Raw genomic sequence first — 26,594 nt, 5'->3', positions numbered from 1 at the left:
GAGGAGCTGGCTGCAGTCAGAGCTCTTGCTGTGTTACCGAATTAAACTGAACAGACCCCAGGGATGAAAGATGCCCTCTCCTGACTGAGTCCCTGCTTCTCGCTAGTTGCTCCCCTTCGTGACTGCCCGTTCTTAGCACTGGGATTAACAGCTCAGTGGTGTGTGCCTGGAATGGATGGGATGTGGTTCAGCATTACCAAGGATCAGCCTGAGTTAATGCTGACTTAACTGGAATTACTGTTTGAACTGGTACCCATCCTTTGCCTGAAAAAGGAGAGGTGGTCTAGGATAGCGTGGGCATGTCCATAAAAGGGGGAAAGATTAATCTTTTCTCTTTTTGCAGAGGAGGATCTATATGAGAGAGATGCAGAATCTTTTCTTATCTGAAGGATATGTAAATGCAAGCAAGTCAATATAGGCTTTATGAGCAAGGTGCTCCAAACAGGTGATAGCTCGTGCAGAAGAGTGAAGGGGGGAGGCTCGCACTAGTAGGGAGGTTCACAGTATGGTTCCCATCCAAGAAAACATAAAATGGGATTAGCTAAGTATCCCTACGGGTTGATGGGACTTCCCGCAGCCAAGCGGTATGTGAAGAAGACTGTGCTGAAGCAGTGTGTAATGGGGCACTCGGGTGCAAAGGATTCTGGATGAATGCTCTGTTCAGAGCTCACAGCCAGGCACAGCTGAGTGAGGGTGGAGGAACTGCCAAGGAAACATCCCTGAGCTAGTGAGGAGTACTCTGCCTCCCTCCCATCAGGAGCCTTGATGCTCCTCACCTTGGGTCAGGCTGAGCCCTTCTTGATGTGTCTGCTAGGTCACTGCCAGGACAGCAGCTGCTGTGTCTCTTGGGTGTAAAGCTGAACTGCAGCAAATGAGGAAATTTTGCTCACTGGGAACAGATATAACAGGCTTGAAGAAAGCCTATCTAATAAAAGGTTTTAATTAATGACAGTCAACTGAACCATGAAGAAGGAATGTCTGCATTCTCATTCTGAGTGAAATCTGCTTTCCTTTCTGCGGTCTGTGCTTCTGTAATACTTGGGGAATTCATCACAGAAGCCAGAGCCACTGATTTCCAAGCCCGGCAGGACTGTGCCACGTTAATCCCCTGAATACACAAACGCTCTGCAGATGTCACCACGGAAGGAGGGTGCCAGAGAAGGCAGCGTGCAAAAGTACACGTTTGTGTTGAAGCACTTCCATTACCAGGTAGCAAGGTAGAAAGACAAGTAAGATGCCTGATGGGATATACAGACCCTCCAGGGCTTACTGCTCACCTTAAATCTCCATCTTACCCAGACGTGAGCACCTTGCTCTCCCTTTAAGGCACCTGCTTTTTATCCTTGGGTCATCTCTTGATCTCCCTGCTCTGATCACCTTTAGATCTTTGTACCAAGTGCTTTTCCTCCTCCACTGTAACTTCCCGGTAAAGCACCTGTGTCTTGAGTGTTTTTCCATCAGGGCCCCATAGGATGCCTTTGTATGTGACTGTATCCACAGAAATGGTCCTGCTGAACACAGTCCAGCTCTGATGGCACAAGTCCTCAGGGAGTCATTGCCAAAAAGATTTTACTTGCTGTACACCACAAACCACTGGTGTTTAAGCATCCTTGAAACTCTTGGGAAGCTCCCAGACCCAAAGTAGTGTTGCTTGAAGTGTTCTCTGTGCCAGAGACCCTCGAGTTTGGGATGTGATGCAGAGCAGCTGTTCTAAGGTGATTAAGCAGCTTAGTTTTTCTCTCCAGATCGTGGTGTTAGGTAATTTATACTGGAAGTTCCCTTGGTGTAAAAGGGTCTAAGATTTCTGTCTAAACTCGCTCTTCTTTTGTACAAGGAAGGAGGTGCACTGGCTTCTGTCAGCTGCAGCTAAAATTCAGCAAAGGAAAGGGCAGGAGCCTCTTCCCAGAGCTCATGGAAATCTGAGACATTCCCAACGGCCAAGGCTTCTCCAGGGCTCTCAGACCCTGGGCCTGGCTGTTGCCCCAAAGTGGGACCAGGGTGGGACTCCTGGGACCGTGGGTGTGCCTGCAAGGGTGACTTCCAGAAGAGCTCAGCTCCTAGTGCTGACCCTGGTGCTGCTTCTCCAGGCGTGCACTGATCCAGCGCCTGGCTCAGAGCCGGCCCCTTCAGTGCCTGAGGGCTGCCCTCTGCACCCCGGCCGTGCCGCGGGGCCCGAGCTGCCCTCGGAGCAGGGCGCTCTTTGCCTGTGGCCGTGCCAGGGCTGGGGGTGTCTGGCCAGTCCTGCGTGTTTCAGCGCTGCCTCACTGGGAGGGCTCTGGCACCGAGGGCTCCTTGTGGAGGAACCCACCCTTGGCCCTTGTCTGCACAAACGGGCTTCGCAAAAGCTGTTGCCGTTTTTGAGTGAGAAGAACAAGGCTCCTCGTCCCGAGCTGGCGCTGGATGCTCTGTGCGTGCTTGGTTTGTTCTCAAGGCGAGCAGAGCCGAGACAGCCGCCACCTTCCTCTGGGCGTTTCCTGGGGAAGGTGTCAGGGCGGGGGATGTCTGTGCCGCGGGGGTGAGCGCTGGCGGCAGCTCTGGGCCTCGCACCGCAGCACCAGCCCTTGCTTCGAGCTCGGGCGTTTGGCGTTTTCAGCCGCCACGCTGATGGAGTAGTGAGCGTCTTAAGGTTTAGTGGAAATTTTGGGCCAAGAAAGTGAAGTTTTATTGAAGATGGCAACACGAGCACCGTGCACTCAGCTCAGAAGTTGTGGGGTTTATTTTACATCGCCGGCGGTACCGGCGCAGAGCTTCGCCTCCGTCTGGAGCGAGCACCGAAAGCGCCGATCGCGGCTCCCTGCGGCCGGGCCGGGGGTGCCCGTTGCGGGGGGGGGGGGGGGGGGGGGGGGGGGGGGGGCGGCTGCCGCCTCCCGGGGCCCCGCGGTCGCCGGGCGGTAAATGGCGGCGGGGGCGGGGCGGGGCGGACGGGAGGGGCGGGGCGGACGGGGGGGCGGAGCCGCCCGGCCACGCACGTGCGCTACGTGCGGCGCCTGCTGCTGCGGCGGGGCCGCCCCTCCCCCAGCCCCGCGGGGGGATGGGGCCGCCGCACCGTGCCCCTTCGAGGTGGGGGAGCCCCTCCCGCAGCCCGGTTACCGGGGAGGGGGAACCTCACCGTGCTGCTCGCGGGGGGGGGAGCCCCGCTGAGCGCCGGTGCGGGGGGAGGGGCACCTCACCGTGCTCCCTCAGGAGCGGGGGGGGGGGGGGTGCCCCCTTACTCCCGTTAACGGCGGGGGAGGGGGCCCTCCCCGTGCTCTGCCGGGGCCGGCGGAGGGGTCCCGGTGCCCCCCGGGAGGCGGCAGGACAATGGGCCCAGCCCCCGGCAGGGCGCGGAACAAAGGGGCCGGGCCGAGGCCGCAGGGGCTGGCGGCGGCGCCCGCGGCCGGGCCAGACAATGCGGCCGCGCAACGCCGAGCGGCCCCGCCCCGCCTGTGACGCGTCCGCGGCGCAGCCAATGACGGCGAGCGGAGAGGCTCTTTAAAAAAAGAAGCGCCGGCCGGTGGTGGCTGTCAGCTGTGGCGGATCCCTCCGCGCATGTAAACAGAGCTCCGGAGGGGCCGCCGGCCCATGTGCCGCTCGCCGACGCAGGAGCGGTTTAACGGCCCCCGGCTGCGCGGCGGTTGCCCTGGCTCCGCCGGAACATAGAGAGCGGCCCCCGGAACGGAGAGAGCCGTGCGGTGCTGTCCGGGGTGGCGGGTGCGGAGCCCAACAGCGCGGGGCCCAGGGACCTCCCCGAACCAGCGGTGCTGGGGGGAGCGGCCACGAGCGGGACCGGGCGGGCCTGAGGCCCGGGGCGAGGGGCTGCGCACAAAGGCGGTCGTGTGTGGTCGGGGGCGCGGGGCTGAGGCCTGGCCGGGCGGCGGTGCGCCGGGAGGGCTCCCGGGGAGCCTCAGCGAGCGGCGCTCTCAAGGCCTCGCTCCCTGCCGGCCCCTCAGCGCCGAGCCCGGGCAACGGCCCGAGAGTCGTTGCGGCCCCCGCGCTGACCGGCCCGGGCTCCGGCCTTCGGTGAGGGCAACCACCACCGGCTCTTCCCACCGCCCCCGGCGGCCACCGGGCAGAGGGGGAAGCGCTCCCCGCGGGCCGCCCCGGTAGCCCCAGGCCCTCCCCGGGGTCCGGCCCCGACGCCCCCTCACAAAGGCGCGTGACGGGGCGGGGCGGCCGCCGCCCCCTCCCCCCCCCCCCGCCCAGGCCGGGGCGGACTCTTTTTCTCTCGCGCTCTAGCTCGTTACCCCCCCACACACCCCCCCCCTCCCGGCGGAGGCGCACGTCCCGTTCCAGCGGCGCTCGGCGGCCCAGCGGCTGTTGGAGGATTGTTCGGAGCAGCGGCGGCAGCGGCGGCGAGCGGCCCCTGGCCCGGGCCATGGCCGAGTTCCTGCCCCCGCCCGAGTGCCCCGTCTTCGAGCCCAGCTGGGAGGAGTTCGCCGACCCCTTCGCCTTCATCCACAAGATCCGGCCCATCGCCGAGCAGACCGGCATCTGCAAGGTGCGGCCGCCGCCGGTGAGTGCCCGCATGGCGCCGCCGGGGAACGGCCTTTGTGTGGCGGTCCGGCCCGCACCGGCCCGGCCCGCACCGGCGACCACCCGCCCCTTCCTCCCCTATCCCCCCCTCCGGCGGCCGCTCCGCTCCCTTCGGGCGCGCAGGTGACCCCCGGGCAGGTGGGGCCGGCCGGGGAGGGCAGGCGGGGCCGCCCCCTCCGCCGCTCTGAAGTTTCAACGTCCCTGGGGCCGGGGCCGCGGGGCTGGAGGGCGACCGCCCGCGCGTCCCCTCCCGCAAAGTCGCTCCCAAGTGCGGGAGTTGCCTGGCAGGAAAGTCGCCGGAGCGGCCGCCGGGTGGAAGCGGGGGAGCAGCTGACCCAGCCGCGCCGCGCTCCCCGCCTCGCCGGGCTCGGCCTTCCTCCCCGGCCCCGCCGCTCGGCCCCCGAAAGTTACAAGTTGGCCGGACCCCGCGCCTGGAGCGGCCGCGGGGGGCGAGCGGTCCCTGTGCCGAGCCCCGGAGGAGGCAGCTGCCTGGGTGTTGCCCTCCATGTTGGCATTGTGGTGGTGGAGGGCTGGGGAGAGCTCTCCTCGCTCGCCCCTGGCTCCGCGGTGGTCTTGCTCTGGCCCTGGTCCGGGTCTGGCTCGGGTTTAATGCAGGTAACTGCTTCCTCAAGTTGAACAACACCAAACTCTGGAGCTGTGAGTTTGGCTGGTGTCTATGCGAGCTGAATCCTAGACAGACATGGCCACCATTTTAGAATGCAATACACAGTGGGAAGAGTCATAAGCCTTCATCTTCATCATCATCATCTCGACTGATGGGGTAGTAAGCTCAAAATTGGGGTGTGAATTCTGATTTCCTTTTGTTGGTCGGCTCAATTTACTGAGAAATACTGTGAAGACCTTAGAACCACAGTTTGTGTGGTCACAATTGGTAGTTTGTTTAAAGGCATAAACAATCGCACTGGTGGGGAGAGGGGCTTCTTAGAGTAAAAATCTGATTAACAGGCGTGTTTGATTCACCTTTATTTTGGGTGAACTGCTCGTTCTCTTGAGTGGAGGGTGGTGCAAGTCTGGGGTGGTGCAGCTGGCTTGAGGTAGTTAACATGACGGCAACAGCTAGAATGCTAAACAGCAATGGAGAGCCTTAAATCTCATCCAGCGAGAGGTGAAGCTGACGAAACATTTCTGCAGACTTAAGTTTTGTTGAGTGAGACTTTAAGTTCAAAGAAATAATGTTCAGAAACACATGCTCCTCAGTTTCGTGTTTTGATTGTTGCCGGGACTCCTGTTGGTAACTGTCCTTTTCCTTCTGAATTAAAATAGAAGTAACTTGCAGTGTTACTGCTCTGAGATGGTAGAAAATGTTTGTAGCAGATTGAATAATGTGAGTCTCATCGGAGAGGAAGATGTTTCTGTTCTCTGGAAGAAGAGTCCCAGCCTGCAGTGGTGTGAATGCACATGAGAACACTCTTGAATTTATATCGAGGTAGAATATGCCAGTGCCCCTTTTCGTGCAGTGTAGCCAAATGCTGACATAGTTAAGAGGGGGTAAGATGGTTTTCATTATGCAGTCAACCTTGAACTTATGTAATATTTTTGGGTAGAATAATCTTTTTGGGTTGTATATTGTCAACAGTATTTCAGCGACTGTGAGCAGAATGGAATTTTTATGAAGGTGTTTTTCTTTCGTGATTTGTTTTTAAAAAATCTCATTTGTGTTTCTTAGCTGCTTGCGTAAAAAGCCCAAACCCTCTAATAAAGGCTTCTTGTAAGCGGAATTATCTGTTAGAGCCTCAGAAACGAGTAGCTCTCCTAAGGAATGAATTGCTTATTACAGCTGCGTTTTCAGCACGCTCTCATCCTGGCTTGCTAAAGAGCTGATATCTGTCTGTATTTATGATCATGTGTTTTGCCAAACGTTTGTAGAAGTAGGATGAAAATAGTTGGAGCTGCTGAGGGCTGAACACCTAATAGTTATATGGAGCCTGGCTTTCATGAGAGCTTAGCCACCATGGCTCTTACCTACCCTCGATAATTACTTGGATGGCTTGTGCAAGTGCAGTTGTTCGTTCACCAGCCTAGAACATAGAGGGAACTCTTCCAGATCTACCAGAAAAAGCCTTGAAGTTGACGTAGTTCCTGGCCTTCCTCCTAAAACAGGAGACGCGATGTTGTTCTTTTCTGTATAATCGAGTGGTTTAGAATACCTCGAGCTACAAACTATACTGACCTCTTCACAAAATTCTGTAAGTTTCAGCCGAATGCATTGTTTAGCCACAGCCGAGGTTTGCAGTCTTCATGGATGCAGGTGAATCTTTGGCTGTGTTCTTTGTCGAGGTACGTGCCAGCAGAACCACGAACTGTAAGGGTCTGTGCCGAAAAATTTAATTGCTGGGCTTGCATTATTTTAGCTTAAACTCTGCTGGATAATTGTCGGCAGATGAATTTGTGCTTTTGTGTCTGAACTGCAATATGGAGTAATGTTGTGTGAGGCTGGTGGTGCCCAACTGGAGCTACACAATTTGCTCATGAAGTAGTGCTTACTCCTAAGCTAGTTTGTTGTTTCAGCATGGACCACGACGAGGAGAGCTCCCTGTTCTCTGCAGGACCAGGATCATCCTTTTCTGTGGTGCCTTTCCACTAGCATTAACTGGGCACCAGGTGAGCTTGGAGAAAAGCACATCTGTGGTGGCTTCTCTCATGTGACAGGTTTCGAGGACAGCGAACTGTTTTGTGAGGGGGTATCGAGGCATCTGACGTCCTGTAGATATCTGGGCAGAAGACAGTGGATTCTGGGTGATCGTTGCGTGTTCACGGGATGAAAGAATGTCCAGGAATACAGCAGGAGGTGTCACTTCTGCGTAGCAGTTTTCAGTTGAGCCCTCAAAAGAAGCTGTTCTTCCTCTTCATTCCAGTTTCGTTTGTTCCAGTGATGACTTAGTTTTGCTCTTACTTGGGTGACTCTGGGGTACTGCAGTGACGGTCTTGTAGAGGCTGCAACAACAGCCGTGTTCACTGACCCTGGTTTGTTTGGAACAGCAAAGCGAAGGCTTTTTGTCAACAGTCTGGAGCATAACTGGACAGTCCCATGGGCAGGAGTGCTTAGGTGAGGTGCGGGACTTTCCCAGTGGCGGTCGCTTCTGGTAGTTCACGTGCTGTGTAAAGTAGAGATGCTTTGATCCTTCGCTGTTGAGCTGGAGGTGGGGAGCTAGATGCAGAAAAATGGATGGTGCACAACTTGTTTGCAGTCCATCACATGCTGTTTTGTAGTTGGAATTTTCCTCTATGAACTGAAAATATCCTTTATTAGGATTTCTTTATTTAAACAGTAATCCGGAACAGTGGTTTATTCCGAAACTTGGCATGTCAAGTGGTGGCCTTACTTTCTGGAAGATTTTGATAGCTCTGCAAATTATTGAGGGCATTTAGAGGGATGAAATGGAGTGTTGCTTGAGAATGGTATCATTATTTGAAGTAGATAGTTAATAGTAGTTTATGAAAGCAAGCAGTCTTAACAAATTTGAAGTCTAACTTCAAGGATAAAAGGTAAAATGTAAAGCATATGATACTGTTCCTGCTCCAAGTTTTTCTTGAGAATGGACTCTTCCTTCCACTTCATTGTGTAGTTGCTTTGCTGCCATGGAGAAATAGCTAATAACAATTCCTTAAGCCTTACTTACCATATTAATCTATTTCAAAATATACAATATTGTACAGTATTCTAGTAATGTTGTAATTTTCCCATGGCCAAACATAAAAATTGGGAAAAATTCAAGCTAAATTTCATTCCTTTAAATAATGTCATTATGGAGCAGTACAATTAAGGCCTCCAAGTAACCTTAAGTCTGCCCTGATAAAACTAAGCATTTTAAGGTTAGAAAGTCTGTGTTAATACAGCCGAAATCTTGATGGAGTTGACACTGGAGTTCTCTAAATTATCGACTCACCTTTTTCAGTAAATCCTGGAATACTGGGGAACTTTAAAGAGGACAGGAGGCATTGAATTCCTGTGGATTTAAATTCCTTATGGGTGCAGGAGTTGTTGACCACGTCTCACCCCAGGGTAGAAGAAGGGTTGATCCAGTCCTCAATAGGAACTCGAAAGGTGATAGCGTGAAATACGATTGTATGAAAACTGGCATTGTCAAATCAGTTTTATTGTTTTCAGTGAGCCTACATATTTGGTTAAGTCAGTTGTGTTGTCGTGATCTGAGATCTATAAATTAATTCTGTTTCAGCATTCTAATTATAATAATTGTTATTGTGCAAAATTGATATCATGCTGAAGGAATCGCAAATTATTTCAACTATTAATGAGAATTTGTAATGAAGGATACGTTTCTAATTGTCTTTCAGAACCTCAAGCCAAGGGTATCTAATTTTCATTAAAAGTCTAGAAGAACAAAAGAAATTATTCCATATAGATCACAGGTTTATGGCGGGTAGCTCATTGTTATAGAGGGATCCCGATTGCCCAATAAACAATGAATGTTATGAAACAGTAATCACTTAAGTAGGATTCAATGTGAGGTTTTACATTTAGGAACAAAGGAGCGTAGGGAAGTCTTAGAGGAGGGAGGATTGTAGAAAAATAACTGTGGATCCTTGTGGAAACGAGTGGAATGGTAGAATGGATGATTTGGCTAAACCAGAGAATGCAGCTCTTGAGGTTCTCTGTGAAAACCAGGATGATTTTTACCTCTGTGGTAGCATGAGAGTAGGAGACACTGTGTTCCGAATGCTGCAGTTGTTGGAGAATTCTGAAAAGGCTGGACAGCTAGAGAGGGTACGGGGGAGTGTCAAGAAAGTTCTGCACGTGAAAGAACGGGTTTTGAAGAATTTAACAAAGCTTGAGTGGTGAAACCTAAAGGCACAGGGCTTCTGAGAAGTGAAGCTGCTGCTCCAGGGACGTTTTATGAGGAGCAGTGTTGATTTAAATGGTGTCTGTTCTGGCTGCTCGTTTAGCTGCTTGCTTGATTTATTTTCATTTTTATGTAGGAAAAGAAACAAAACGGCTTCATTAAACTATGGGCTAAAGACTTTGTTGAGGGTTCTGTTGATCGTTTGGGGCTGGATTTGTAAAACATACCACCACTGAAACAGGAATTAATGCTGAGAATTGTTATAGTTTGTCCTAAACAGGAAGTTGATCGTGATGATCCCTCTGATTTGATAACACACAGTGGCTCAGTCTGTTGATTTTATCAAAGAGAAAAGAGATAACTTGATTACAGTATGTAAGTGAGCTTCACAGGGAGAGAATCATAGGTACAGCGTCATTTGTCAGCCTTGATGGGAAGTGCTTGAGCTGCTGGTTCCTGTTCAGCCTGAGCCGGGTTCACTCGAGTTAAGTAACAGGGCAGGCGTTTTTAACTGGGAAGGTGATCAGCTGTTAGGAAAAACCTGAGGAGTGGTGGTGGATTTGCCCCTTTCTGGCACTTTGAGATGAAGAATGGGCACTTTTTTTGGGAAGAGGATGTTTTAGTGCTGAGGTGCCTGTTCACATGCTGTCAAATTCTTGCAGAGAAAAATAGATCAGTCACTGAAGCTCAGTAGGAAATGTTTGCTTTCAGTGAAGAGTTTGCTGTGTTCATTACAGGGGTCATACGGTGAAATTAGGTAAATTCAGAGGAAGTTATTTACTGGTCTCCTCTGACCTTTAATTATCAGGAAAATATGAAAAAGGAGTATTATTTTACTAATGGCAGCTGCCATGTGCAGCACTGCTGCGGTCAGTGGAACGGTTTCTGTGCTTCAGAAACACTGAAACACGAGTGTGCTTAAAGGAGGATGAGAGTATCCTCTCCTTGACTCCGTCTCTTCCAATGAGGGGTTTTCAACACTCCCTCTCCTAAGCTCATTGAAAGTTTAAGGTGAAACTGTTTAGTCCAGAACTCTCCATATGGGGCAATAGTAGCAGCGGGTTTGGAGAGTTTTTGTAGTTTTTTTCATTCAACTTGAGATAAACAGTGTCAATTAGCTAAAAACTGAAATTAGGGTTTCAAACTAAACCCAACTCCCTTCCCCAGCATTGAAACTAAAGCTGCCAGTGAATGGGACTAATTTATGGCTGCGTATCCATTAGGATGTGCTTTCTCTCAAGCCCAAATTACTGGGTTGTATCTGGGAACTGCTGGGGGGAGCGCTGTGCACATGTTTGGGAGACCAGGTTGTTTTTAAATGCCGGGGAGAACTTCTGGGACCATGCAACCAGCCACCTTCATACATGCCACAAGTAAATGCTCTTTGCTGAAAGTAGGTGCTTTACAAGCGAAAATGAATCTGAGCAGCTTGAGTGGAGAGTGCTGCCGATGGCTGGGGTGGCAGACGGTCGCTGTGGCGGTCTGGGGAGTCGCTGGGCAGAGGCAGAGCCCTGGTCAGGACAAGCTCCACAGCTGCGGACAGACGGAGCCAGCAGCATTGTCCGTAGCTGGTCTGCTTCTGTTGTGGGCTGGCTGTTAAATTCGGATCTTAATCTGAGTTACGTTGGGATTAAAATGTGGGTTTGAAAGCTGTTGGTTACAGCTCTAAAGAGGGCACAGACTGTCTCCGAAGGGCTGTGATGGGAGAGCTCCAGAAAGAGTCGTCTGCGCTGGTGGTGCTGCTTGACGCCCTCTGGGAACATCCTGCAGGATCAGACCAAAGGTCCATGTACAGCGTGTTGTGTCGTGAGTGAAGGTGGCAGTAGCTCTTGGGGCCTGGTGCCCCTGGATGCTGACAGCTGAGTCTGGCCCCAACACTGATGGATGCTCTGCTTCAAGTGTAGGTCAACGCCTCCGAAGGGAATCGGGGATCTTGGATTCGCTGCCAGTGCCCTGACCCCAGTGCCCCACGCATCGCCAGCTGTTTGTGTGGTGCTGCCCGGACATTGCTGATTCCTGCTGGTGCTGCCGGAGCCTCTGTATCTGCTCCTTGTGTGCAGTCGCTTCCGAGGATAGAAAACTGGTATCTCCTGTGTGTAAAGCCTGCTGCCTGTTTTGTGTGGGTGTCCAGACCCGGGGTATAGTGTCTGTCATCTGCCTTTGGGTCCCAAGGAGCAGCTGGCTGTGATGCTCGAGAATCATCTCCAGTTCACCTGAGCTTTAATTTCTCTCAAGTTTGGAGCTGGCACAGAAACACGGGTCTAGAGAGGTGATTCCCATTGCAAGCTTGCCTTTGCCTGGGATTCTCAGATGGGAAGGATTTGTGGTTGTGTTCTCCCTTGCCGGCCTGCAAGACATAACCAAGCCCAGTTTTGTCTCAAATGAGAAACGCTCCACCAAGCTTACATTATTGAAGAGTTCTGTGTGTAAGGTATGTTACTGCACCCGGGGTCCCTTCTTCGCAAGGAGGAATTCAGTGTTTCTGTTGGAAAAACCACTTACAATCAAAATGACCAAGCAAGGACCATGTAACCACAAACTAGGTTAGCTGATGATTGGCGTTACCAACTAATGTTAGCCTTTTAACAGGGTCAGAGAGGGATTAGTTCCCGTTCAAAAGGAAGCTTTGTGGATGACCCACTGACAGTAGTGGAGTGATAAACGGTGGCGCTCATCAGTTTTGCGTAGGTTCTGCCATCTGAGTTTCTTCTGAGGATGTTTTTAATGTTGTCACAAAACCATGAGACTAAAAGGGACCTCCTGAGTCACCAAGTCTGCTGCCTCCCTCCCAGAGCCAGCAATCGTGGAACACCTTTGCAAAGGCAAGATCATAGATCTAGGAACAAAGAATGTAGGTCACGCTCGCAGGGTGGGCATCCTGGGAAGCAGTGAATCGCTATAGTTAACTGAATGAATATATGTTTCTCTGGCAAGAATTGCTAAGATATTCTTTGGATCTTACTATGAGACGCTGTCTAGCAAAATAATGAAAGTGACGTCTTTTTTTTTTGTCTGACATTGGAGAGATTGCAACTAAAATGCTACTTGCAGTTTTCAAAAGATGTTGAAAAAATAGGAGAGACTTCAGATAAAAGCCTGAGGAAAATCTTTATTTGCAGGACTAGAAAGCTGGTGCTGTAAAGAGAAGCAAAAAGAATTTTGTTTATTGAAAAATGTCTTGAAACATCGCTTCCAGGAAGCATTCATGAATAGCTTCTTGGACAGTAAGCAAGCAAGGTATTTGGTTAAATATGAGATCAGGACAAAGGAAAAAGAAAAGTTGAAGCTAACAAACTTGTAGAACAGCTTACCAGTGACAGCGGTAATTTCTTGTTCACTTGAATTGAAGGGGGTGGGGGTGGTTAAATTTTAATTAGAGTGAGGTTTGGATGAGGTGCGAGGCTTACCAGCTGAAATTATGTGAAGCCTGCCATCCCTGTGACAGTGAATCTGGAAGGAGGAGTATAGAAATAGTTCTCCTGATGGTTTGTAGTTTGCATTACTACTTGGAATATTAATGTGATTCTTAGAGTATGCCTTCTGCACAGCCAGATTTGTCTATAAAGTTTATAGAAACGTTTGAAATTTTGCTGTCGGTCTCAGTTTTTGCAGAGATTGGTATTCGGGTTTATTCTGCTATGTCTGGTTACAAATGCGTGCTAACGTAGGCAGATGATTTTGCATGTCTCTGTTGCAGGCTTCTAACAATCCTGTATGGACAACAGAAAACAACAAAGTCATTTCAGATGAAGAGTCTGGGCGGTATAAAAACCCCTAATTTTTTAGGAAATTCAGGTTTTCTTGCTTTTTGCATATCCTTAATCTTAGTGTTTAGTGTGCTTGTTGAAGGAAACTTAAACTTTTTTTTGAAAAAGGCAGGGGACAGGAATCCAGACCAGGTGACTTTGAGGACTTTGCAAGTGCGTGCCGGATGGAAATGGCCAGTCTCATAGATTCCCCAGACACAAGCGTAAGGGAGGTGGGCCTGTAGAGTTGGGTTGTGTGCGCTCTTCTCTTCCACAGCAAAGCTCCTCACGCAGATCAGCAGCTTTGCAAATTAACCTGGCCAGGAAGAAGCTCCCTCTTGTGGTGCTGCTGCCTTTCCAAGGTGCATAAAGGCATTTCTTTCAAAGCATGTATGTCTCTTAATACTCCTTTTAACAAACATTGCATTTCTCTTAGTAAGTTGTGCTTCAAAATGTATGCAAGCTTCTTGTTGTGTAAATAATATGCTTACTAAAGAAGGGTTGAAAGCATCTTGTGTAGTAATTGAGGATCTTGCCATACGCTGGAATATAAGATGATAAATATTATTCCCATGGGTTGTTTCGACTTTGAGTAGTTCAGATGCTCCAAAATGAACTGTTTGGGACTTTAAAATGAATCGATGATAGTCAGGGTGGCTTGTTTACTTCCCGTGCTGTAATTTCTCCAAATGGTGAATGGCGATGTGTCTGTAACTGTGACTAATGTCATCTGAAACAGTTTGTGATAAATGGGATGTGCAATGTGTTTCTAAAGTCAGAAGCGTTTTTTTAAGATTCTAATATGACCTGTTGTATAAAATACAGCATGCGTTTCCCTCTGCTTTACCTGCTTAAAAATGTCAAAAGCCAGAGTAAATCCAGTGTTTCCTCTCATTAAGCCAATTTCCCTATCTCAACAGAAGTTCTTGCAATGACTTTTTCCTTCCTTAAAGTTAAACACTTTCAAGGCTGTTAAATGTTTGTTTCTAGTTGATGAACCCATCTGCCCGGTAGACTGAAAGTCCTGTGCTGAATAGATGGAGTTTCCAAAGTTTCTCTTTGTAAAACAGCTGACGTTCTGTCAAAGTGTTCTGGTTGTGCAGTGTTCAGTCAGTATCGTTGAACTTAAAAACTGCAAGGTGCAGAAAATACCTGTTGTGGAAGCTTGTGTTGTCTGGAGTCGTGTTACTTTTTCCAATGAACTAGATAACTAGTGCTTTGCTAGAGCAAGCATCTTTGGCCAAAAAGGAAAGAATTTCGCAGACTGTACCCCAGTCAGTGACAAACAGGACACGTATGAAGCTCATCAGCTAGTTCTGGAGTAGTGTGTTTCGGTACACCGTGTTGTGAATGAGGTATTTCTGTAAGATCATGCACGGAAACTTCTTCATTTGCTTTCATGAGTGGGGGGAACAAGCTTGCTTCTGCCCTGTCTGAAGACAGGCAGCTTTCTAGCAGTGGGTCTTAAGATCTCTGTCTGTCCTGGGGACCCTTTTATCTTTATTTCTTTAAGACTGATCATGAGCTGGAACCTGTGGGAACAGGTAGGAATCCTGTTCCTCCTGTTGTGCCCCAGCAGCATGCAGGCTTTCCCCTGGGCTTCTCCTTGGGCCAGCAGACTCTGTGCCAGGGGACATGTGGCCCAACCAGAAGAGCCTCCTGCACTCCCCGCTCCCTCCTTGGGCTTTCCTGCTGGTCTGCCAGTACTTTATCTGCCAGCAGGAGCCCTGAAGCACAGCGTCGGGCTCAGTAACAGTGTCAGAGGTGGTGTTAACGCCTGTGTGAGCTGAATTCTTCCTGCTGTCCTTTTTATTCCTGTTTCTTGTCTTCTGCAGATCACAACTGCAGGATCCTTTTGGAGGGTGGTGCATGGCCCACCTGGCCACAGCCTGGGCTCACTACTTAGCTAAGCAGTTGGTCAGCACATGCCTCTCTATTTTCATTTACTGTCTCTGCCTAAAACACTTAGGATCTTACAGTTCTCCCTTCTACAATGTCCCTAGCATGTCCCAAGGGTGTTGTGTGTCCTCTCCTGGTTTGGTTGCCTGTCTCCTGTCTGTCTCTCTTCGTGTACAGAGCAAACTCCAGATTTGTGACTTAGGATGTAACCAGTTGGTTCAGCCTGAAAGTCAGATTTGTCGTATGACCCTTCAAATCTTGCCCTAAAACCTCCTATTCGTGTTTCTCATCTTACAGTTTGGGGGCCACGAATGAGTCATCAGATATCAGAACATTACAAAAGGATGTCAAACGTTTCCTTTGTCATACTTGCTATTTTCATTGCATTTGCTGTTCTGGCAAACAAAAACGTAGGGTTAATTTTATCTAGTTGTTTAAGAACATCATCATGCCATTGGACACCAGTCTTAGTCCTGCAGTTAAAACCAAAAATGATTGAGAAGCATGTCTCACTGGTTGAGGATTGGCCATCCTCTTGATAAATTGTCATCTCGATTCCCCCTGTTGTCATCTAACTTCCAGTTCAAATTTTGATTTCACCCTTGCCAAGTTTTGATGTACTGAAACTGCCTTGTAGGATCAGAAACCTTTAGAGGTCTGGATGAGTGAACCTGTGTTTGATAAAATGCGTAGATTGGTGTCCCTCTTTGCTCTTCAGGGTTTCCCTGCTCTCGGTGCGTCTTGCATCCCTCCTCTCTAGCTGTGAAAATACCTGATTCTGCCTTGGCCTGCTCTGGTGACAGGGTGGACTTGTCACAATACAGAATTGAGTCTGGGTGTTTGTACGTAAGATAAATGCTCTGCAAATCCTTTGTGGTTGTTTGTAATGCTGATTTTCATATTATATATGCCGGGTAAAATAACAAAATATTCTGCCTATGATGCCGGTCTTACTTTGGTTGCCTTAGTCCATAGGCGTTGAGTAAAGGTTGTTTTCTTTCATGGTAGAAAGCTCTTGTCTTAATCCACTATCAGTAGCTCTCATGTGCGTTATCTTCATTCTGTAATTAGTGATAATAAGTTGGCTTTATATGTAATAAATTACTGTCAAGTTTAAATCAAAACTAATTTGGTTTAGTGAAGCTGTGTATTGCCAAACCAACTGTATGTGATAGATGTCAGAGATCTAAAAGATAAAATTGCTTTATAGTCGTGTTTATAAATAACACTACAGGTATTTTGTCAAAGTAATAATAATCGTTTTTCAGTTGGTCATATTCCAGATGTTCCTGAATGTTTGCAGACAAGGAATTAAGAAAAGAAGCTTTTATTTCTATTTTTTAGTGCAGCTGCTGTTCGTTTTGGAGAGCAGTGTTTATGAGAGCTAGCTGCTGCATTTGTCCTTCAGGAGCATCGGGTGCTAGTCTGCCCGATCGAGGCAGGAATTACAGTTTGGATCATGGTTTATGAAACTTCACTTTGTCCTGTGCTTTGCGTGGCAACAATACTGACTTTGTTAAGATAAGTGACGTCCTATCTCAGGTTGTTCCTCAGTTCCTCCCGCTGAAAGCGCCGGGTGGGTTTGACTTGCCCGGCAGCAGCACTGCCCGGGGAGCTCCGTCCTGCCCGGCAGACACAACCCTCGGCCGTCCTGCGGCTCCCGCTTGGGACCCGGCCGGGGCAGGTGACGGTGGTGGTGAGGCCGGGGCGATGGCCTGTGCAGCACCTCCGGGACAGAGCGACTCGGTGTGCGGCTGGAGGCTTCTCTTTGAGGACTGTCCTTAGTCCCCACGTGTTGTTTGTTCATGGTTTCGTTATAAAGGCCCAATGAAATATTTTAAGGGGTAGACAATGAAGCTCACGTGGCCTGTCTCGTTCATCCTGCTTTCAAGGCTTGTTCAACGTGAAGTGATTTGGAAACACGAGCGGAGCTCGCCGCAGCTGGAAGCGTGGTGGGTGCGACGGCTGGCAGCTCGGGATGCAGCCACCGTGCTGGGCTCCCGCCACGTGCTGGAGGGGCACGTGCTGTGCTGCTGAGGCGGGTTTGGAAGCCATGGCCACCTTTTCCGTGCTTTGGGCTTTTGGCTGTCTTATAGAGAAGTTTCCTTCATTTTCCTGGTCTTTTGATGAAACTCTTCACTTTTTCCAGGACTGGCAGCCTCCGTTTGCGTGTGATGTCGATAAGCTTCACTTTACACCGAGGATCCAGAGGCTCAATGAATTAGAGGTAAACTGGAAAGCCAAAGATTGCTTCTGCTCCAAAATGTTTCAATGTTTTTTTGAGAAGTGGTGTTTTCCAGTGAATTGACCGTGAGCTGTGTTTGACTTGAGCTGACAGCACTTGTGACCTCTGAACATCAGTTCTTAATTGGCACAGAAATTCATCTGTTTCAGAACCTAGTTAAAAACATACCAAGCGTAAAAAGTAAAGTTAATGCTCATTAAAGGAACGTAATTCAGGCCTTTTCCACGCAGAGGTGCTTATAAGTGATTACACTCAAATTGTTCAGTGCCATAGATTTCTGTCTGCATTTTGCCTGTATGCAGCATCTTTTAAAAGTAGAAGAGATGAAGCATTTACAGAGTGCCATAAAAATAACAGGCCTTTTTGAAGAAACAATTACAAAATCTGGATTCAGTTGGTGGAAATTTGCTGTTTGCAAGCACTTTCATTCACTGCCTTCGTGAATTCAGACTAGAAGAAGGGACTGGCGCAGAGTCCCGTTTAGCTCGCTACTGGTACGAGTTGGAATGATGGTGACTCTGCCTGCCTGATTTTTCTCATGACGTTTGCCTTCTGAAGTCCTAATGTAGTTATGTGAGGTGCCAGGGTAAGGGCTCAGATACTGGCTGTGGATGCTAAGAGAGGTTTGTGTGGACACAAGCTGGTTCAGAGCTCCTTGGAATTTAAGAACAAGCTAGTCTGTTTAGACATGGCTTTTACCTTAAGAATAGAAAATGCAATGAAAAGAAAATGTGTCAAAATTTAAGTCTCAGCCACTACTCTTTAACATAGCAGCAATCCAATTACCTCACTGTGTGAATTGCTGTGTAAACAGACTTGTTGTCTTTCCCAGCCCTGACCAGTTTATATCCATAAAAATGAAACAAACGTGGTTGGGAGTGAAAAGGGATAACAGAAAAACCCTTTTTAATTTTTTTTTTTGATACGAAGTCATAAATATTGGTTTATTTTTGGCTTATTGCAAATAAACCAAATAGTAGTAAACTCTTACATTTGTTAATGTAATAAATCCTAGCAATGCAGCTAGTTTAGGTAGCTTGGAGCAGTAATAGCTCATTGCTTGTCTGTTCTCAGAAAGTACTTCTCTAAATGCAGAAGTTAACAAAAAGTGACTTGAGGAAAGACTGGCGGTATCTATATAGATTTTTTTTTTTTTTTTTTTTTTTTCTGTATAAGATGAGAGGGGAAAAATACAAAATTACACTTGCAGAGAGAAAAGCCAGGCAGGCAAGTGAGGCTGCGATTATAAACACTGGGATACAAAAGCTTAATCTGCATTTAGTATGCAGTTCGTTTGTTTGTTTATTTGTTTTTCAGGCCCAAACTCGTGTAAAGCTGAATTTTCTGGACCAGATTGCAAAGTTTTGGGAGCTTCAAGGATGTACGCTGAAAATTCCACATGTGGAGAGGAAGATCTTGGATTTATTTCAGCTTAATAGAGTAAGACTGTTACAAGGGAGAAACTTGTCCTAGAAAGATCTTGTGTTATCTCAGTTTCTGTGGTGGTATCACAGGTGTTCAAGGGAGATTTTGGGGTCTATCTAAGCTGAAAAAGTATTACCTTGTTTAACTTAGTTAATGTGACAAAATAGTAAGAAATGTAGTATCGTGGGAATTTCCATGTAAGCTAGGAGAGCAAATTAAGTTTCCAGCTCTTCTTTAAAGTTGAACCTGGATACAAACTGTTGAAGAATAAACTTAGGCTTTACTGGAGAAAGCTTCTGAACAACGATAGCAGTAAGAAAAAACATTTTTCCATTAGAAGTACGGGAGAAAAATCCGATTACTTTTAGGATGAAGCTTGTTAAACTTCTGGAGAAGTTTATGTATTGTGATAGTAAGGGATGGGATTCACAGACCCCAAGGATGTGTGCTCCCTGTTTTCTTTATGTTTAGGTTAGTTTTTATTTGGTTACTTTTGAGCCTATTTCATAGTACTTGTTCCAGTGAGAAGAACTGATTGTACTGTGCTAGAAAGTCATGTTGTAATACCAAGTGGAGGCGTGACGAATTGCAGCCAGACAAATTCTCAAAAGTGGGCCGAATTACTGTTGGGTCATCTAATACAGGTGCTGACTGGTGTCTGAAGTAATTCAGCAAGTTTACAATTCCTGAATAGTTTATATGGTATGTGCTCAGTTATAGCTTTTAAACAACTTGCATGTTTTGTGTTTTTTTTTAAAAAATCCATGCTTTTCTGGTTTAAAATAGCAACTGAGCTGTTGTCTTGCCTTTTAAACTACCAGTGCTGTCCTTAAACGCTGATAATTTTGATATTAAATACATGACCATTTTGGTTTTGCTTTTTAGCTAGTTGCAGAAGAAGGAGGATTTGATGTAGTTTGCAAGGAGAGAAAATGGACCAAAATAGCCACTAGGATGGGATTTGCTCCTGGCAAAGCCGTGGGTTCGCACATCCGTGCACACTACGAGCGCATTCTCTATCCTTACAACTTATTCCAGTCTGGAGCAAGCCTATTGGTAAGCTATACTGAAGCTGACTGAAGTCCTGTTAATTTAGCTGACAGTCTGGTTTTTGTTTGTTTGGGGGTTTTGGGGGTTGTGGGTTGTTCTTGGGTTGGTTTTTTTTTTTTAATTGATGGAACATTTCCAAAGACTGCATTGTATGCTTTATGGCGTGCAGGTGACAAGATGCAGTCTGTGGTGTTGATGCAAGCAATTCCGAAAGCCGTAGGCAAACTTCTAGTCAAAAGTAAAGTTTTTAGAATTACTCTGCAAGGTAACCTCTTACTGACTGCTTTGAATATTACCTTTCTGTATTTTCTCTTTGCACTTTACAGAAGGCTCGTGACAATGGACTTCAGGCTTTCTGTAACGATTTCTTTAATGCTTTTTTGTCCAATGCAAAATACTGCTCTTCGCAGATCATTACAGGTCCATCTCTCTTGATAGAACAAGGGTGCCGTGCTTCTGTATCACTTGCACACAGCGTGACTGAGGAACTGCATCAAACCATGGCAGTTTTGTGGCAGTAACTCATCTCACTTTCAATAAGCGTGTTTGTGTTGAGGAATGCTCCGTGGATGTTACAGTGCAGTTAACAGTATGGCTTGTGACTTTTTTCAAGCTTAAGTCTTCATCCTTCCTGCTTAGATGTGGCCATTAAGACAAAATTCAGGGCTGGTTGAGAGTGGAAGCAACGTAATCCCTAATAAAGAATGGGGCTTTTCTTTTAGAGCAGCAGTCATTTATTTGGAAAACCAAAATAGGTTGCAGTTGCCAACATCCATTTTTATTTATTTGAAACACTCTTATCATGATGCTCTTTCAAAGAGAGGAGCATTGACCTTTTTTAAGCAATAAAAGCCCTAATCCTGTTACAAGCCTGTCTCTGTCTACAGAAATCAACACTAGCCTTCTACATAAAGCTACCAAAGTGAGGGAGGGATTTGACATAAGTCAGAAAAGGCTGGAATTTTGAAGCCTTTTTGTTTAGCTAGCAATGATCTTTCCAGTGAAGAACAGCTAGATTCTGCGGACCCTTCAGAAAAAATTAACTTGTGTAGATTTGAGTGTTTTTCAAACGGAGGATAAGAACAAAATGTAGCTGATATAAAAGTCTTTGTGCCAGGGAGACTGTTGTATCAAAAATATTTTGGCTTGCCTCAAACATGTTCATGTTAAGCAGTGGAAAGCAACACCGTTTTCTGAAGGCTTTTCATTGAAAACTTTGCATTTTTATTAGGTCTGAAAACTGTAGATTCTCTTTTTTTTTTTTTTTTTTGAAGCTGTTGTGTTTTGTGACATCTAGCTTTGCTTTTGTGTCTTTGAGGTGCAATTGCACAGGGAAAGATCTAATTAAAAGTTGTAAAACAGTTAACATGGTACCCCCACTTCCCTGGAAATGTAGGTTGCCCATGTGAGTGTCATGCAGTTGATGTTTACTTTCATGGTTTTGTCAACAGTAGACCCTTTTAGAAGAGAAAAGCCTTCTCAAATGAGGTCATGCTTCTTTTTAAATGTAACTTTCCAAGCTCTCTCTTGCCATGGGCACCTGACATTTGTTCCAAGCCAGTGTGTTTAGTGGGTGCAGTTCTGGAAAAGCTATGGTAGGTACGGTTAACTTCAGTTTTCAACTCCTCACCCCCAAATGCTGTTAAAATATTCCCCTCCCATATGTGGCAGAGATGTATATTTTCAATGAACTGAGAGAATCCACAGAAATATGTTTGGTTTAGCTCACTTTTCAGTCTTAAGATAGGACTTTTTCTTTTTTTTTTTCTTCTTCCTGACAATGTTGTCTTCCAGCTGAGTTTGTTTTGCAATACATTTTTGGAGGAAGAATCTCAGATGAGATTCTTTTTGGCTTGCTTCCATGTGTTCTCAGTAAGTGGTGCTTTCCCAGATGCTTCTTGTGTAGGTGTCCGTTTTATTGTATGTCTATTCAGTGCTTTACTGGGAATCTAAGCATCTGTGATTTTTGTTTTTGGAGAAGATGTAGCTATTCGATTTGACAGCTGTCAGTTTGAGATGTGTGGTTACTTTGTGCGATATTTCAACAAGCCTTTTGAGAGAAACTCTTCATGCAGCCAGGATCATCCATAAAAGATTAGTGCTTGCATTCACTGATTTTTTTGATTTATTTTTTTTTAATTGGTAGTACTTGCAATATTCATTGACTTTTCTGCGAAAGCCAAAAATATGGAATGATGTAGTTTCCACTGATGACTGTGCCATAACTTAAATCTCATCCAGATCTGTGTAGAGCATTAATTGTTTGTGTGGCTTAAATATATGTTCAACTGGTTTCAGGAGTTATTTTGACAAATATCCTAGCTGGAGATATTGCTATATACATACTAAAATAGTGAAACTCTCTGGAGCTGTTCGGAGGTGAACAGATAGCATGTTTTTATTAAAGCTCTTGTTCAGTCAAATGGCAAAAATTTCTTAAATCAGCCAGTTTCTAATACCCCAAGCAGCTCTCCACAGGGGTGTATTTTATTCTTATCTGAAATGTCGGATTAGACAGGTCTTGGGTGTTTGTCTCCGGAGTAGTTACAGTAAAACTGTTTGTGTACTGGTTCTTACTGTCTGTGCCTCGCTTGTATTCTTGGCCATCGTAGCCAGCAGTATGATACCACAGAATCGTGCTCTGTGCCCAGAGGGGTGAATGTCCCCCTCCATGAACTGAGGTGTCCCGAATCTTCTGCCACTGCATATTCTGTGATGTGTTGCCCAGATGTTTACATGATTTTAAATACAGCTACAGTTTCGGGGGGGGCTGTGGTGGTCTGTTTTTCGGTGAATACAACTGGTTCAGTAATTCTGGGTCTGGTCCCTTTTTCCAAACTAAGGCTTTAATGTCCTGAGGGACATTCATATGTCCAAAGATTTATATGTGTGTGCCTCTAATACAGATGTTTCTATGTGAGATGGTTCTTTAGGGCCCTTTATTGTTACTGCAGAAAAATAAGCACTTCTGGAGTTCAGTGGTTCTTATCCTCAAGTGGATATGTAGCAGGGGTAGACCAGTTGTATTCTGCAAGTACAGGGAGCCTGGGTCACTAGCTTTGGTGTAAATCACTACTTCACAAACATCAGGGAGATTAATTATATCCTTTTTTTTTTTTTTTCCCCATTTTTTGACATCCTGGAGGCCTTGTGAACATTCCTGCCGTGTCCTTTGACTGCCGAAGGAGCTGCTCCTTAATGGTTTCAGCTGATGGGCTTTTAACTCACTCTATGCCACCATTTGGAGTTCAAGGGTTATATGTAGATGTACAACCATCTTCTCAGCGTATGATGAGATCGTGGTGACAGGCTAGATTGCAGTATATAGGATGAGCTTGTGGTAAACTATTGATAGAAGCTTAACCTTACCAAAAAGGCTCTGCTGACTGGGAGAGGATTTGGCTGCTAGTGTCCTTGGTTCAAGACGTATGCTTGCAGTTGGTCAGATCAGTCTAGGAATAATGTAGGTTCAGAGGAATTCCCATCCTTAAGACAGGACTTACACTTCTAGTTCTGGATACAGCAGAAAATGTTAATTAACAGCCATTTCATACTGCTGCTTTGCCTTTGGGTTACTGAGGCACTGTGAAATGTTTTTGCTTAAATAGTTGTTGAAACCTCGATATTTAGGAAGTGTCTTTTGGGCTTTTTTTCAGTGAACAGTACTTTTCTTTTTCTTGGACACTCTGCTGAAGTGAGGCAAGTTATGCTATTTGTTGTTTTTCTCTTTCAAGGTTTCATTCCCATTTAGTTTAGGAAAAGCTGTTTGCCTTCTGGATACTTGCTCTCAAGGATCATATGTCCTCTGTTAACAGAAGGAGCAGAAACTTTTTTCTTTTCTAGTGAAAGATTTGTGTTTCACATGAGGACACGATTCAAGGAACCAGATTTTACAGAAGTCTTCAAATTTGACAATGTTCTGTGTAGCATTAATGTAATCTGCTTTTCTGTTCTCTCACTTTCAGATTTTTCCTACTCACTTGCCTTTTCTGCTTGTCCATTTTCTGTCCTGAAAAACTTATTTTTTAACTTTCTTCCACTGATGTTAATATGAAATAATTCACATCATCTTCTTTCAGTGTGAGCTTTAAGGGAGCATGCTCTTCTGAAGAGCTAGCTGCGGTGCTCTGTGGCCTCCAGGTACTCAGCATGGGAGAATGCCCACCTTTGAGCATCATCCAGGACTTTCTGCTTATGTTGGGGGATTTTGTGTATGTAATGTTGAAATGAAGTCAGACATTTTCTTTCAAAGAATAAATCTAGAGCTTACAAAGTCTTGAGACTGAAAGCAGTCCTAATTAAAACAGAAATTCTGAAGGTTTCTTTGAGCAGTGTTGTGGGCTGTCTGTGGGTGATAGTTCATGATATCCTGCTACCCTTGACTGATACTTCTTTTGTATTAAATACATATTTCTTTCAGCATAGACTTGTCTTCTAACATACCACATTTTCTTCCTTTTTCCATCCCCTCTTCTGCCTAGCATTTGTTTTTGAAAGTCTGACTTCTGTGCTGTCTACAGAGCATCAGTCCTTACGCTGCCGCGGTGGTTCTCTTGCAGTTCCTGTCCTGTTTCTCTGTTGCTGGGAAAATGCTTGTGATGCAAACAGATTAACAGAACTGGGGAAATGTGGATCCAGCAATTCCTGTGAAATACTTTCTGACAACATAAGGCTTTTTCTTTCTTGAGGATTCATTGTTTACTCATTAAAAACTGTTATATTTTGTCTGCTGTTACTGAGTGTGTTGTGTGGTTTGACAAGCTTGGAATTGTCATTAATTATTATTTTTCTTGCCAAATGTATGCACAGTTTTCAGCAATTAAATGTGTTCATCCAGCAACTTGAAAGAACTAAAACTGTTCTTGCTTAATAGTCTTCCCTTCTGCCCTTAATTCATGCAGCAGAGTTGTCTTCTCCAAAACATGTGAAGAACGAAGCTTCTGCAGTGTTCTTCAGACAGAATTGTGTTTCACTTTAAGACAGGGATGTATGATAGGCCGTAATTTACTTTGCTGCTGCTCTGTATGTTAGTGTTACAGTACTGCAACCTGAGGACACTCAGAAGTTTCCAGTGTGCTGTTGATACAGTCTCCAAAAGCACCGTCTACTAGAAGAGCTGCTGTTGGTATTCCCATAGCGAAATGTTTGGTGCTCATAACCTTTAAAGGATGACTTCAGCTTTATCTAAGATCCTTTACTATGGTTATTGCATTCAGTAAAAGGGCAGAAAAAGTGATTTTGTGACTTGTTCAAATAGGTAACATTACAGTTGTCATAAATACTGTTTTTATTAACTCAGCACAGTAATTATTAAAGCCCTGTCTACATTCTTTCACATTAGCCAGGAAATTGTTCCACACCAAGTTTTTATTAGAAGTGGAGGCAGAAATAATCAAATTGTGTCTCTCTAGTGCTTGCAGAAACCAGATCTCACCAGTGACACAAAGGACAAGGAATATAAGCCCCATGATATTCCGCAGAGACAGTCTGTTCAGCCATCTGAAACTTGTCCACCTGCTCGTCGAGCAAAACGCCTGAGAGCAGAGGTGAGATAATCTGTCTTTACGCGGGCAGACGCTGTGGTGAAACCATAGTGCAGTGCTAGTTTGCCTAGCCACATGGCACAACAGGTTGTAGTTAAATTACGGGACAGATGTTATTTGGATCAGATTGCTAAACATATATGCATAGCAAACAGCTGCTTAACTTTTTCTTTGTCGTTGTTAAACATATCTAAATATTTATAAATGCATGAATTCTAAATAATATGGTAAAGATTGTGTGCTACTCTGAAAAGTGTGTTACTGAGGTTTTGAGTTCTTGGAGGCTCTTCTACTGAAGCTGTTCCACTTACACGTTAGTTATGAGTGTGTACACTATAATAATGTTTTTAGCATGATGATAAATAATGTGGGGCTCATTAAAATACAGGTGACAAATTCTAGAAATGAAGCTTGTCTTTTGGAGCTTCAATCTCTTGTCATTTCTTCAGAGGACAGCCGGGGAACAGTAGTTAACAGCAGTTCTTTAAATGTGTTGTGAGGTTTCTGTAAACCTTTCATGAGTTGAAGCCAGATGGTAGAGCAGAGAAAGTTTTTGTTGTAACAGTGGCATTATTGTATTTAATTTTTTTACTCCAAGTTCCATCAATTTGCATGCTTTCACCATGCAATAGAAAGAAATAATTGCATAACATGAAGTCCCTATGGTTTTGTACAATCAAACAGGATTAATCTTACATGTGCTTAAGAAGTAATATTTATTTGTATAAGCATAAAAATTATTGATTATATCTGCATGGAGTTCTCCTGTGAAGACATATTTTGGGAGATCATGATGCATCTCCTTCGTTGCTGGAAAACGGTAATGCTGTGACTTCAGTCTTTCCAGAGTGATGTTCCTGCCTTCGGAGAGTTTACTATTTCTTTTGTTTAAGCAGATGAAGAGTAGGGGGGAAGCTTATTCCCAGGAGATGGTCTTATTAGTGGTGACATCATGAGTTAGGAAGGTCATGGTTGACTCTCTTTGTTTATAATCCAGATTTAAATTTAAGTTCGTTTCAGTCTCTCTAATTCTCATTGTTCTAGTCTTGGTCTTTATTACTACTAAGTAGTGCAGCTTAGTTGTTGCAAATTCTGCCTATAATTATTCTTAGTTAATAAGTTACATTTAAGGTTTTTCTAAAGCTTTTCCACTCAAATACCCAGTTATTTATAATTCTGAGAAAACCTCAGTTTGATCTGAAATTTTCCATTTGAAGTATCTGCCTGTGGTTGAAAGGTGCTAGTTCTCACATATCCTTTAAAGATTAACAGCAGGGTAAATATATACTAAAATTTTAGCTGTTTCTCTGTCAGTGGTGTCAGATGACGCCGTCTAACAAAGAGTGCAGAT

General features: G+C 45.9%; 1 protein-coding gene across 3 annotated transcripts in view; it reads left to right on the top strand.

Annotated features, from left to right (window-relative positions):
* Positions 1–4,354: 4,354 nt before the first annotated feature.
* Positions 4,355–26,594, top strand: part of KDM5B (lysine demethylase 5B) — a 57,663-nt gene continuing 35,423 nt past the window's right edge. For all 3 annotated transcript variants that reach the window (XM_086476645.1, XM_086476648.1, XM_086476644.1), the window contains exons 1-5: positions 4,355–4,492; positions 17,130–17,207; positions 18,543–18,665; positions 19,536–19,706; positions 25,112–25,246. In XM_086476645.1, coding sequence (XP_086332771.1) covers positions 4,355–4,492; positions 17,130–17,207; positions 18,543–18,665; positions 19,536–19,706; positions 25,112–25,246 — 645 coding nt within the window. The remainder of the gene's footprint in view (positions 4,493–17,129; positions 17,208–18,542; positions 18,666–19,535; positions 19,707–25,111; positions 25,247–26,594) is intronic.

Source organism: Leptosomus discolor, chromosome 21 (assembly GCF_034619465.1).
Source record: "Leptosomus discolor isolate bLepDis1 chromosome 21, bLepDis1.hap2, whole genome shotgun sequence".
In the NCBI taxonomy this organism is placed as follows: domain Eukaryota; kingdom Metazoa; phylum Chordata; class Aves; order Leptosomiformes; family Leptosomidae; genus Leptosomus; species Leptosomus discolor.
Note: the sequence above shows the minus strand (reverse complement) of the source record. Positions and strands in the feature narration are given on the sequence as shown.